Genomic DNA, 14,352 nt, shown 5'->3' with positions numbered 1-14,352 from the left:
CCGACAGCGCGGCGCTCCCTCAGGTGAGCAGCAGTACAGGCGGGGACCGGTAGTCTCAGCGCACTGATCTGTCGCCCTTAGCAACGGAATTAATCCGCGTTAGAAACAAAGCGATTTAGTCTGGGCGGGTCAATTTAACTCCAGTAATTTATTAAATGTTGAAAGGATCGGGTTTGCTAAAATCTAGTCGGTGGAAGATGTGGAAGTTTCCTCCCCTGCACTGAGGGGTTTCCATGGTAACGGGAGTCAGCACCGAAAGTAGTGCGGCGGCGGCGGTCTCCATGGAGACGCGTCTCCTCTGTTAGAGCGCGCCCCCGAGCCCCGCCGCCATGTCGCTCGACGACCCGCGGCTGGAGTGGATCCGGGACCGGGTTTACCAGGCGTTCGCCATCGCCGAGCCCGCCTGCTTCGAGGAGCTGGTGAACCGCGAGGACGGCCAGCAGGAGCTGGTCATCCTCAAATTCCTCAACGACACGCATGGCGAGGACAGCCCGTCCGCACTGCTCTTCTTCAGGGGCAGCCGCGCGGTGGAGGTCGAGGTGGAGGTGGAGGAAGGTGAGGCCCGGGGAGACAGACACCCCAACCCCCGAGACAGAGAGAGAGAGACACCCCAAACCCCGAGACAGACAGAGACACCCCAAACCCCGAGACAGACAGAGACACCCCAAACCCCGAGACAGACAGAGACACCCCAAACCCCGAGACAGACAGAGACACCCCAAACCCCGAGACAGACAGACAGACAGAGAGAGAGATACCCCAACACACCAACCCCCGAGACAGACAGACAGTGAGAGAGAGACACCCCCAACCCCAACCAGGGACAGAGAGGGAGAGATAGAGAGAAAGACTTGGCACCTAAATCCCAATCCCGAGACAGAGAGAGAGAGAGAAACTCCAACACCCCGAGACAGACAGACAGACAGAGAGAGAGACACACACACACATCCCAACCCCTGAGACAGACAGAGAGAGACACCCTAACCCCAAACCTGGCCCCCAAACCCCCACATAGCGAGAGACACCCCAAACACAGGACAGAGAGAGACTGGCTAACCTCAGCTCCTGGACCCGGGGACAGAGACGGAGCTCCCCCGGGCCCAGCCTCAGGGTGTCGGAGTCCTGCCGCACGCTTGCAATCGGGGCTTTAATTTATTCTCGCCCACAGACACCCGTGGGTTAATCCACTTTCAATGATAAATGCTGAAAAACCCCAGGGGGGTTAATCGATTCTCACTGATGTTGTGTCTGTGTGTTGATAGAGACACTGAAGCCAGAAGCTGGTTTCATAGGTGTTTACTAAACAAAGTCTGGAGGGGAACTAACGGATACAACACAATATACAGGCTTATATAGCCCGAGTGGCCATTACCGGCATTACAGTACACATGGGGCTCTTAAAGGCACATACACTACAATTCCTCCCTTTTTAGCCAACCAGTACATAATATTTTAAGTAATTATTAATTACATGTTACAAGAAAAATAATCTACACATTGCTGCAGTTAATTAATTATAAGTCAGTCTCTCTGGAGGCTTCCTGACTCGGTCCGGATAACGCCTCGGGGGTGTAGTAGTTTCTGGTGGTGTAGTAGGTTCTTTTGGCAAGGCTGATTCGGCTTGAATGCCAGTGTCGGGTTCATCGGGTTCCAGTATCACCGGATCGGAGGTAGATATGGGTATCTCTACTTCATCGTTAGGCATATAGAGTTGTGGTGTAGGTTGTCCCTTTTCGGATGACACTATGATCTGGTCAGCATGGCGCCTTATTATGCTTTCTCTGATGTCCACGGTATACATCAGCGGTCCTAGTCGTGTGCAGATAGTTCCAGGCTGCCATTTCTCGGTACGGTAGTCCCGGGCCAAAACTTGTTGACCTATCTGGAAGGTTCTAGTTGGCCTTTCATTCATGCCTTGAAATTGCCGGTTCTCCACGTCCCTTCTGATGTTGGGCTTGATCAAATCCAGCCGGCATCTTAGGCTTCTATTGAAGAACATCATGGCGGGAGTTTGGTTTGTAACCATATGTGTTGCATTCCTGTATGCGAACAAGAAGTTATCCACCTTGTGCTGAAGTTTTATGTCTTCATTACCCATGGCCTTTATGGCCTTCTTGAAGGTCTGGACAAACCTTTCAGCCAATCCATTGGAGGCGGGATGGTATGGGGCGGACGTGTAGTGCTTAACCCCATTGTTTTTTAAGAACTTCCTGAATTCTTCGGACACAAATTGCGGTCCATTATCAGAACAGATCTGTTCCGGCAGCCCATTCCTGGCAAATATGGTCCTTAATACTGTGATGGTTTTTTCCGTGGTGGTGGAGGACATCTTTATTACCTCCGGCCACTTGGAGTGTGCATCAACTGCGATTAAGAACATTGAGTCCATAAATGGACCAGCAAAGTCGATGTGCACCCTTTGCCAGGGAGATGAGGGCCACTCCCATGGATGTAGAGGGGCTTGGGGTGGAGCGTTTTGGACCTTCTGGCATCCTAGGCAGCTCTTGGTCATTTCTTCGATGTCTCCATCGATACCTGGCCACCATACAAACGCTCTGGCTAGGTTCTTCATTTTCACTCCACCCAGATGCCCCTCGTGAAGCTCCTTTAGCACTTTATCCTGGAGTTTGGGTGGAATCACCACTCTGGATCCACACATCAAGGTTCCTCGGCACACTGACAGCTGTTCTCTTCTTTGCGAGAATGCTGGCAACAGTGGTTCGCCATGTGCTGGCCATCCCTTCACCGTTAAATCGTAGACTCGTGAGAGAGTCGGGTCATTTCTCGTTTCCTTTTCAATGGCAGAATTTGTTACTGGTAGACATTCCACTATGGTTGAGTGGAACATCTCCACTGGGTCTACTGTAGGTGCCTCTTCTACCGTTGGCAACGGTAGGCGCGATAAACCGTCAGCATTCCCATGCTGTTTTGATCCTTTGTATTCTATGTTGTATTGGTGTGCCCCTAGAAAAAGGGACCACCTCTGTAGCCTTTGCGCTGTCATAATGGGAACACCCTTTTTAGGGTTGAATATGGAGATGAGGGGTTGATGGCCAGTCAACAAGGTAAATTTTTGTCCGTGTAGGTAATGGTTGAATTTCTTCACTCCCCATACCAGGCTGAGTGCTTCCCTGTCGATTTGGGCATAGTTACGCTCAGCTGAGTTCAATGAGCGTGATGCAAAAGCTATCAGCCGTTCCGAGCCATCAGGGAATTTATGCGATAATACTGCTCCTATGCCGTAAGGGGATGCATCGCACGCCAGTCTGATTGGCAGTGATGGGTTGTAATGAGCCAAAACTTCTTTGGACGTGATTAAGTCTTTACATTTATGGAATGCACGTTTACAGTCTTCGCTCCATTTCCAAATTACTCCTGTTTGTAGCAGTTCATTAAGAGGGTGTAGAAGAGTTGATAAGTTCGGTAAAAATTTATGATAGTAATTTATTAATCCCAGGAACGACCTTAATTGTGAAACATTTTCAGGTGCTGGGGCTTTTATGACCGCTTCAATTTTTTCAGGTGACTTATGCAACCCTTCCTTATTAATTATGTGGCCACAATATGATATTTGATTTTGGAAAAATTCGCACTTGGGGCGATTTGCTCGTAGGCCCCGTTCTCTCAGCCTCGTGAGCACCTGCTCCAAGTTGGCAAGGTGCTCGTTGTTGTTTTCTCCTGTTACAAGGATGTCGTCTAGGTAGCATTGAGTCCCCGGAATCCCTTGGAGGACTTGCTCCATAGCTCTTTGCCAGATAGCTGGAGCGGATGCTACTCCGAAAACCAGTCGATTGTACTGGTACAGACCTTTGTGTGTATTTATCGTGAGATTTTTTAGAGGCCTCTTCAACCTCCATCTGTAGATATGCCTGTGCCAAGTCAATTTTGGTGAAACGTTTCCCTCCGGATAGTGAGGCGAAAATATCTTCTATCCTCGGAAGAGGATACTGTACCGTGTGAAGGACCGGGTTTACCGTCACCTTGAAGTCTCCACAGATGCGAATTTTTCTCTGTTCTTCAGATTTATCATTGTTCAATGCTTTCTTCATGACTGGAACGATGGGTGTTGCCCACTCGCTCCAATCTATTTTGGATAATACGCCTGCCTTTTCCAAATTCTCCAGCTCTGCCTCGACTGCTGGGCGAATTGCATATGGCACCAGTCTTGCCTTAAAAAACTTGGGAATTGCTGCATCTTCCACTTTTATTGAGGCGGTGATGCCTTTCAAGGTTCCTAGTTTCTCTTGAAACACTTCTTTGGCGTTGGCCAAGATGTCTTTTAATCGTTCAGGTATGACGTCATCATCGTTTTTTTTCTTACTGGTCACCGTCAGTGCCTGAATGGAGTGCCAGTCTAAACGTATTTTCCTGATCCATTCACGTCCCAACAGCGGTGGGCCACCATCTTGTAGAATGTATAAATACAACTTTTGTATTTCCTTGCCGTTGTATACAACAGGCACCCTTATTTTTCCTTTGGGGTATACTTTCTGCCCCGTATATGTTTTCAAGATAATGGATGTGTCTTTTAAAGGTATATGCGGAAATAGCCGCTCGTAATCCCGTCGATTTATGACGGTCAGAGCTGATCCTGTATCTAGCTCCATTTTAACTGGGGACCCTGCTATCCTGAGGGTAACCTAAATGGTCTGGTAATCATCTTTGGCAATTACATTATGTAATTTGAAACAGCTTAGTCTCTTGTTTTCGGAGTCGCTATCGCTCTTCTGGTCTTCGGAGCTACTGTCCGTCATCATTTGTACCTTTCTGTACTTTTCCTTATTGATTTTTTTTTTTCCTGTCTGTGGATTTTATTTGTCCAGATCGGCATACCCGTGCAATGTGTCCAATCTTTCCGCATTGCCTGCATGCTTTGTCCTTGAACCAGCAGTCCCTCTGGTCATGGGTGGATCTGCCGCAGCAATAACATCTCTCGAAACCCTGTGTCATTTCATGGGTGCCGAAGTCCTGTGTCTTTTGTTGTATCTCTGCAGCTCCTCTTGCGGCTGCTTCGTATGATACAGCCATACTGAAAGCCTTGAGCAGTGTTAAATCTTTTTCAGAAAGCAGCCTTTTTTGTGTTCCTTCACTTAAGAGACCGCAGATGAATTTGTCTCGAAGATAATCTGCTAGTCCTGCCCCGAATTGGCAGTGTTTTGATAGCTTTCTTAATTCGGTGAGGTAATCAGCGTTACTTTCATTCTTGTGTTGATTTCTCTTGAAGAATTTGAATCGTTCTGCTATCAGCAGCGGTGTTGGGTTTAAGTGCTCCTGTAGGGTATCAACAATTTCTTTAAAATTCTTGTCCTTTGGTTTGGCTGGAGTGATTACATTTCGTAACAGCCCGTATGTCTTTGCGCCCATTAGATTTAGCAGTACTGAAGCTTTTTTTTCACTTTCTTGATTTTTCTTCAACTTTGGACGCCAGAGGAATCGATGTCCTTGAGGTGCTGCCGAATTGCAGGTAAGTCTGTTTCCACTTCGTCGCCACTGTTGTGTCTGTGTGTTGATAGAGACACTGAAGACAGGAGCTGGTTTCATAGGTGTTTACTAAACAAAGTCTGGAGGGGAACTAACGGATACAACACAATATACAGGCTTATATAGCCCGAGTGGCCATTACCGGCATTACAGTACACATGGGGCTCTTAAAGGCACATACACTACTCCCATTTAAAAAAAAAAAAAAAAATCGATTTTCACAGATCAACAACCGGGTTTTTAAATCGATTCTCACTCTGTGGATTAAAGCTCAGACCTAACTGCTTCAAATTGGATGGTCTGATCACAACCGCGGTGTCAATAGCCTAACCTGACTCGTGAACCTTAACCCCCAGCACCCTGACCCTCCCGGCACCCTGACAATGGCCCAGACAGCATTGATGCCCGGCTCTCCCACACCCCCCCCGCCACACCTTCCACCCAACAGAAGAGGCTTGGCTAATGCTTCTCCATGAAGACAGTACCCTGTTCATTCCTCCTCACACATACCCCTGCCGTATAACTGGTACATTGAAGTAATGAAAACACAGCTTGGTACAGGGTACTATACCACGATTGCAATTATTTTCACAACCGAATGGTTGCCCCAGCATCGTCAACTGAGAAAACATATTTACATGTGCCCCCCTTCCTCTTTCCTTTAAGGGGGTGCAGTCTCCTGAATCCATTGGCAACACCCAGCTTCCGTGCATCTGTTTTGCAATCAGTTTCTACCGAGTGTGAGAGGAGCACAGCTGATCACCATGTGATTTTCTATCCCCCTCTATCTTGGAACAAGCATGACCTTTTCACATGACACCTATCCTTTACTGTGCCCCAGAAACTAGAGGAGTATTTACCAATCTTGTATGTGTAATTGGTGTTTTACCTTGTTGCAGCATTCTTACAGCACTAACTATTTTTGCTATTCTTCACAAAGAACCCGATGAGACAGTTGAGCCTACAAACGATGAAGATGCTGAAGTTGAAATCACTGAGAGGACAAAATCAGAACTAAATGTAGGAGAAGCAGACAAAGTTGGTAAGTTGTGTAAGGAGGGCTATAGTTCACTCTGTAAAACATAGTCAGATTCCAGAATGTTTTATAGTAGAGGCCCCGTCGAGGTAAACGGGAAACTAATTAACCACCCGCACTAGCTGCATGCTCTGCCGATGGAGCTGCCACTGGACCTGCTGACAAGTATCTGGCTGGAGAGTCTAGAACTAGGGGGCAAAGTCTCAGGATAAGGAGTCGGCCATTTAAGACTGAGGTAAGGGGGAATTTCTTCTCTGAGGGTTGTGAATCTTTGGTATTCTCTACCCCAGAGGGCTGTCGATGCTGAGTTGTTGAGTCTATTCAAGGCTGGGATGGATAGATTTTTGGACTTTAGGGGAATCATGGGATATGGGGATTGGGCAGGAAAGTGGAGTTGAGGAAGAACTTGCATTTCTATCGCTCCTTTCACCACCTCAGGACGTCCCGAAGCGCTGTACAGCCAATGAAGTACTTTTGAAGTGTAGTCACTGTTGTCATGTAGGAAACACGGCAGCCAATTGCGCACAGCAAGCTCCCACAAACAGCAATATGATAATGACCAGATAATCTGTTTTTTAGTGATGTTGTTTGAGGGATAACTATTGGCCACGACACCAGCTCCCCTGCTCTTCTTCGAAATAGTGCCATGAGATCGTTTACGTCCACCTAAGAGAGCAGACGGGGCCTCAGTTTAACGTCTCATCTGAAAGACGCCACCTCCGACAGTGCAGTGCTCCCTCAGTACTGTCCCTCCGACAGTGCAGCGCTCCCTCAGTACTGTCCCTCGACAGTGCGGCGCTCCCTCAGTACTGCCCCTTCGACAGTGCAGCGCTCCCTCAGTACTGCCCCTCCGACAGTGCAGCGCTCCCTCAGTACTGTCCCTCCGACAGTGCAGCGCTCCCTCAGTACTGCCCCTCCGACAGTGCAGCACTCCCTCAGTACTGTCCCTCCGACAGTGCAGCACTCCCTCAGTACTGCCCCTCCGACAGTGCAGCACTCCCTCAGTACTGCCCCTCCGACAGTGCGGCACTCCCTCAGTACTGCCCCTCCGACAGTGCGGCACTCCCTCAGTACTGCCCCTCCGACAGTGCAGCACTCCCTCAGTACTGTCCCTCCAACAGTGCAGCACTCCCTCAGTACTGCCCTGGAGTGTCAGCCTAGATTTTGTGCTCAAGTCTCTGGAGTGGGAGTTGAACCCACAACCTTCTGACTCAGAGGCGAGGGTGCTACCCACTGAGCCACGGCTGAGGTTGAAGATCAGCCATGGTCTTATTGAATGTCGGAGCAGGCTTGAAGGGCCATATAGCTGACTCCTGCTCCTAGTTCTTATGTTCGTTATGTACGGGCTGTTGTTGTGTTTGAGATTTTTTTTGATGCAAGTTGTGTCCTGGTGCTGTGGTGTCGAGCAGCAGTGTCCTTCAGAGAGGAGTGGATTGGAATGTTTTGGGAATGACCCAGTCTGAGAAAATCAGGGATCTATAACTGGATAGAGCAATGCAGATTTAAAAATGGCTGCTTACTTTTCTTTGGTGAGCAATGGGCAATGACCTGGATGATTAACAGGGTAGGACTCCAGCGTGTAAGTGTACACAGTGTCAGCAGTGTGAGGGCTGGGGACCATTTCCCAGACTTCTCCCGTTGCCCTATTTAGCAGCTGGTACCAAAGCAGCAAGAGCAGACCAGTATGACTCTCCCTGTGCCTGTCGAAAGCTCCTGGCTTCCACTCGGATTCTGCTTTGCTTTGACATGGCTGGAATGAGGAGCTTGCTGTGTGAGGCCTCCCAATCTATGTAGGAGCACTTGGCGCAGTGTGTTGGACTTCTAACGTACTTGCGCACCAACCCACCTCGCTTTCTCTCAAAATTAAAGGCACTGAGGAAAAACTAAAACATTTGTGTTACAGTCCTCTGCTGTTACTTTGTTTCACTAAAGAAGTTAGCAAGAATTTGATATTAGAGCTGGAGATGTATTTTTCCTACAACTTTCATGCACAATTTACATATTTGGAGAAGGAGCAAAACAAGGCTGATCAATACTTCCAATCTGTGCTTTCACCTGTAGCCACCAGTAGTCAGAAACTATCATTGACCGCTCTGGAGTCAGTATCCCAAGCAAACCACAATGATGCAGGTGAAGATGTGAAGTCAAGAGGCCTAAAAACAGTATGTACTGACGTTTCTGTTATAATTAACAATATTGTTCAATGTCGCAAACTTTGCCACTATAATGTACGTCGCTTCAGACAGGCAGCAAGAGGTGGCCATTTCTACCACAGAGCTTTTAGACAGACATTTACTGTCTCGCATATTTTTCCTTTTTTATTTTCCAAGCATTCTCTAAACTTGAATGTTGCCCACTGAAGTAGATCACTGTGGAGCCAGTATTGATACTGTGACCAGACTAACACTGTAAAGCCCCAATATAGTCAATCAGAACAAAAATAAAATACTGTGGATGCTGCAGATCTGAAAACAAAAACAAAATGCTGAAAGTACTCGGCAGGTCAGGCAGCGTCTGTGGAGAGAGAAACCGAAATCAGTCAGTGACATTTCAGCTCCAAGACCCATTCTCAGGACACAATAAGTCGACTGACTGACTGACTTCTGTTTCTCTACAGATGCTACCTGACCTACTGAATATTTCCGGCTTTGTCTGTTTGTGTTGTTCCACTCACTTGGAATGTTGATTATAGAATTTTAATTGTGTTCTCAGACTGTCCCTGCATAAGTACTCTGGTGGAGCCAGACAGCCAGACAGAGTGAATACACACGCTGAAGATGGGCTGCTGAATTTTTAGTGTTTTTAGTGTTTAAAGTGGGGAAAAAAAAGGTTCATTTCAAGTTTAAAAAGGTTTTAAAGTTAAATTTAGTTCTAGTTAAGTTAGTTTAGTTTGTTTAGTTAAGTTTAAGTTTAGTTTAGTCTAGATTAAGTAAGGAAGGAAAAGACCACCAAAGGAAAAAAAACCAGAGGAAACTAGAAAAAAAAAGCCAAAGAAAAAAAAAGAAATAAGGGAAAAAAAAACACAAACGGGGCCACAGCAGCAGCAGAAGCAAGGTGACTCGGCCGCATCGGGAACCGAGGCGCGAAGGCCGCACGGAGACGCAGCGGCAGCCGGAGCGAGGAGACTCGGGGAGGCCGCTTCGGGAAACGAGGCGAATCGGGGAGGCCGCACGGAGACGCAGCGGCAGCCGGAACGAGGTGACTCGGGGAGCCCGAGCGGCGAACGAGACACGGCCCGATCGGCGGCCGCAGTCCAGCACCCGAGCGACGACCGCAGTCCAGCACCCGAGCGACGGCCGCAGTCCAGCACCCGAGCGACGGCCGCAGTCCAGCACCCGAGCGACGACCGCAGTCCAGCACCCGAACGGCGAACGAGGCACAACCCGAGCGGCGGCTGGGCTAGAAAGCCCGGGAAAGGCCCGAGGAGCCAGGCCCAGAGACCTCTGAGGAGAAGGGGAGCAACCAGAAGGCTTCCAGAAGCAAACCAAGACTGTGAGTACAGGGCCCAGGGAGGGAGACTGAAGCCAGGGAAAGGCCCGAGGAGCCAGGCCGAGACAGAGGCACAGAGGCCTCTGAGGGGGAGGGGAACAGCCCGAAGGCACCGGGAAACAGCGGCTCACAGACCCAGACCTGAGAAGGGTGAACCCAGAAGCCGAGGCCCAGGGACCACGGGGTCGGAGAGGGGGACCGGGAAAGTTTGCGAACAGGGAGAGGGAAACACCAAACCCGGGGCCCCAGAAAAGCTTATTCTAAGATCAACAATACTTTACCAAAAATGAGCGAATCAGAAGATCCACAACAGCCCCGCTTCCAGATTCCCCCCAACACCGCAAAAAAAGCTATAAAAGCGATCAAGCATGAGCAGATGAGAGAAAAACCAGAAACACTTTTTGCTGACTGTTACAACAATGGGACAAAAAGTAACCTCATTTTCTACTCAGATCAGCCAGTGGCTTGGATCACAGCAATAAAATCACACTATACCAATGTTAAGCTAGAAAATACCGCAAATGGGTCCATAATGAAAATTAACACACCAGGAGACAGTTCAACTACGACGGTCAACGCGTACAATACCGGGACAATATTAGTGCAAGGCAACCTCGACAAATTTGCAACGGCCTTCAGGACACTGAAAAAATTAACTAAGGGGGGAAGGAACAGCCCCAGAGTGGCCCGCACTCCCCCCAACATTGACAACTTACCAGGAGAAAATCTGCCTGGTCAGGAGGTGAACGAGCCACACAGTTCAAACCAGACACTAACCCCGGGGAACCACAGCCACACGATACAACTGACAAACCCCAGCATAACTACCAGGGAGGAAGCCACACATAGTCCCCCTACCATTCCCAGCTCACCAAGAGAAGAGCAGCATAGCCAGGAAGTGAGTGAGCCCTCCAGGGCCGACCAGCCTAGCCAGGAAGTGAGTGAGCCTACCAGGGCCGACCAGACACATACCCCGGGATCACACAGCCAGATACAACCAAAAGATAAATTTAATCAATTAGAGATAGAGATGGTTAAACTTAGAGAGGACTTCCTCAAAATGAATGACAATCAAAATCAGGAGAGGGAGAGACACAAGAGAGAGCTGAAGCTACTTGAGAACCAGGTGAATCTACTTAGGAATCAGGTGAAAGAGCTGCAGGAAAAAGAAGAGAGCCATAGAGGAGAGAAAACACCATTAGACCAGCAACCAGAGGCTAGAGATAAGACAAGACAGAGCCGGACGGAACGGCTGCACTCCCACACGGAACAAAAGCAACAGACACACAATACAAGGGGTGCCACACAGACCGACCAGCATACTGATTCGCAATCTTCCCCCACCACCGTGGAACCACAAGCGGGCCGCTCACAAGAGGTACGCACACACCAGACACCCCAGCCCAGCACACACACTATGAGTCCAAGCGAAAGCCACCAGACAGTAAACACAAACAAGGCTGACGTCATAATACTCATAGACTCAAATGGGAAATTTCTATGGGAGAAAAAGCTATTCCCTAGAAGTAAAGTAGAAAAGATCTGGTGCCCAACAACAAACAGAGCCATGGGATGGCTGACCAAAGCCAGATTAGGCTCCCCCCAACACATAATAATACACACGGGCACAAATGACCTAAAGACCCAACAGAAAGAAGTAGCAACATCGCTCAGAGCAATGATTAGGAAAGCAAGCAGTACATTTCCAAACACTAGAATCACTGTTTCCACAATATTGCCGAGAACAGACTTCAACAACAACACAATTCATGAGATAAATGCCAGCATAGCAAGAGACTGCGAATCAAACCACAACGTACACCTGGCCCAACACCCCACCCTCGATGAGGAATGTCTTTACGACCACGTCCACATCCAAAGGCAAAGAATATCGATCCTTGCTAAAGCCCTGAAGGACGTCGCTTTTAACCGGGTCCATACCCAGACTCCAAGAGGACCCCCCCCCGACCACCAGAGATCAGCGGGGTACATATCAGGAACACTACAAGGACCACCAACACACCAACCGAGACCAGAGAGGATCCCCATGCAAAACAACAATGTCAGACCTGCACCACTCCTGTCCCACAGGGGAATAGGACTGCTCCCAGCCAGACAGAGGGAGAGATGCACAGGACGTACGCAATACCTCAGACAGAAACAATCCATTAAGAGACAATAAGCAGATGTGCAGCAGCATCTACTTCCGCCTTATGGATCAAGGACTAATTAATAGAAAGAACTGTAACCAAATTGTATTAACTTTTGTAGACAACTGATGTGATCTTTTTTTTTCCCACACTTAGACACGACAAACACGTACCACTCTTTAACCTATCATAGTAAAAGATCAAACTTAACATGAAATCCTTATATATTTCGACCTGGAATATCCAAGGTCTACGCTCTTCACTGCGAGAAGTGAAAAGTAGGACCCCAGAGTTCATAGATGAAACTAAAGACCTAGATATTATCATTTTACAGGAAACTTGGTATAAAGGAAAAGGACACACTGGCTGTCCCCAAGGGTACACTGAGCTGGTGGTGCCCTCCAATAAATTACCAAGTGTAACCCAAGGCAGAGACTCCGGAGGCATACTGATCTGGTTTAAAACAGAACTTAAGAATTACATCAAATTTATAAAAAAGGGCGAAAACCATATGTGGCTCAAACTTGAGAGGGAGATTATCTCAAACACCCAAGATGTTTACATTTGCGCACTTTATATCCCTCCAATCGATTCCCCGTACTTTAAAGAGGACACCTTCTCCAACATGGAGGGGGAAATTATCCAATACCAGGCCCAGGGGAACGTGTTGCTCTGTGGGGACCTCAATTCAAGAACGGGCGAAGAACCAGACTTCACCAATAATCAGGGAAACAATTATGTTTTCGGGAATAACCACTTTGACATCCCTTCCCTTCCATACAGGCATAACTGCGACAAGCAGTCAAATACCAACGGAAAACAGCTACTACAGCTCTGTCGAAACCTGGGTCTGTACATTGTCAATGGTAGGTTCATAGGAGACCTCCTAGGAAGATCGACCTATTGCTCACCTCTTGGCTGCAGCACAGTAGACTATATGATTACAGACTTAGACCCATCCTCTTTCAGAGCATTCACAGTCAAACCACAAACAACACTGTCAGATCACAGTCAAATTACTATGTTCCTCAAAAAGACAGAAACAAACATAGAAACACAACCCAGTAAACTGTACAACACCAAAAAATCGTACAGATGGGCCAAAAACGACACGGAAAAATACCAGAAAACAATTAGCAATGCATCAACTCAAGCTCTCTTAGACACCTTTCTGGATAACATATACACTCACAATAAAGAAGGCGTAAACCGGGCAGTTAGTAAACTAAACAATATTTTTGATAATTTGGCAACAAATGCAAACTTGAAAGCTCGCAAGAACAAACCCAAAACAAAAAACTATGAAAAATGGTTTGACCGAGATTGCCATAACATGAGGAAAAAACTTAGAAAAATATCAAACCAAAAACACAGACATCCAGAAAACGAGGAACTACGCCTTACTTATTGTCAGACACTAACACAATACAGAAACACACTCAGAACCAAAAAAGAGCAATATATTAAGAATACACTCAGCTCCATGGAGGAATCCATTGATTCCAATTGTTTCTGGGAAAACTTGAAAACACTACACAAAAAACAACACGACGATTTGGCCATTCAAAATGGGGACACATGGGTAAACCACTTTGAAAAATTATACCAGAAAAAAACACTAAGACCAGAGCAACACCAAATATGCAAAAAACTGGAAAAGCTAGAAATGGCCATAAAAGATAACCAAAACCCGCTGGACGCCATAATAACAGAAAAAGAACTTCTTGAAAAACTCAAGGACCTGCGACCAGGAAAAGCCTGCGGGACAGATGGCATACTAAACGAGATGATTAAACACACAGACAACAAAATGAAACTGGCTATCCTAAAACTCTTCAACTTGGTTCTGAGTGTCGGTTATTTCCCTGATATCTGGAACAAAGGACTCATAACGCCCATATACAAAAGTGGGGACAAAATCGACCCAAACAACTATCGAGGCATCTGTGTAAACAGTAACCTGGGGAAGGTATTCTGTAGCATCATAAACAAAAGACTTATAATCTTCCTTGAGGAGCACAATGTCTTGAGTAAAAGCCAAATTGGATTCCTGCCAAACTATAGAACATCCGATCATATCTTCACCCTACAGACCCTAATTGACAAACACGTTCACAATAACAAAAGCAAAATCTACGCATGCTTTGTAGATTTCCAGAAGGCTTTCGACTCCATCTGGCATGACGGTTTATTCCT

The 14,352-nt window shown here is 47.3% G+C and overlaps 1 protein-coding gene across 1 annotated transcript in view; it reads left to right on the top strand.

Annotated features, from left to right (window-relative positions):
- Positions 1–307: 307 nt before the first annotated feature.
- Positions 308–14,352, top strand: part of dnah10 (dynein axonemal heavy chain 10) — a 304,418-nt gene continuing 290,373 nt past the window's right edge. Inside the window, exons 1-3 of the mRNA XM_086011825.1 lie at positions 308–555; positions 6,422–6,523; positions 8,579–8,679. Coding sequence (XP_085867951.1) covers positions 330–555; positions 6,422–6,523; positions 8,579–8,679 — 429 coding nt within the window. The 5' untranslated portion in view covers positions 308–329. The remainder of the gene's footprint in view (positions 556–6,421; positions 6,524–8,578; positions 8,680–14,352) is intronic.

The sequence above is a fragment of the Somniosus microcephalus genome, chromosome 19 (assembly GCF_052327205.1).
Source record: "Somniosus microcephalus isolate GS21.2 chromosome 19, FLI_Smic_1.0, whole genome shotgun sequence".
Taxonomy (NCBI): Eukaryota; Metazoa; Chordata; class Chondrichthyes; order Squaliformes; family Somniosidae; genus Somniosus; species Somniosus microcephalus.
This window is presented reverse-complemented; position numbering and strand designations above follow the sequence as displayed.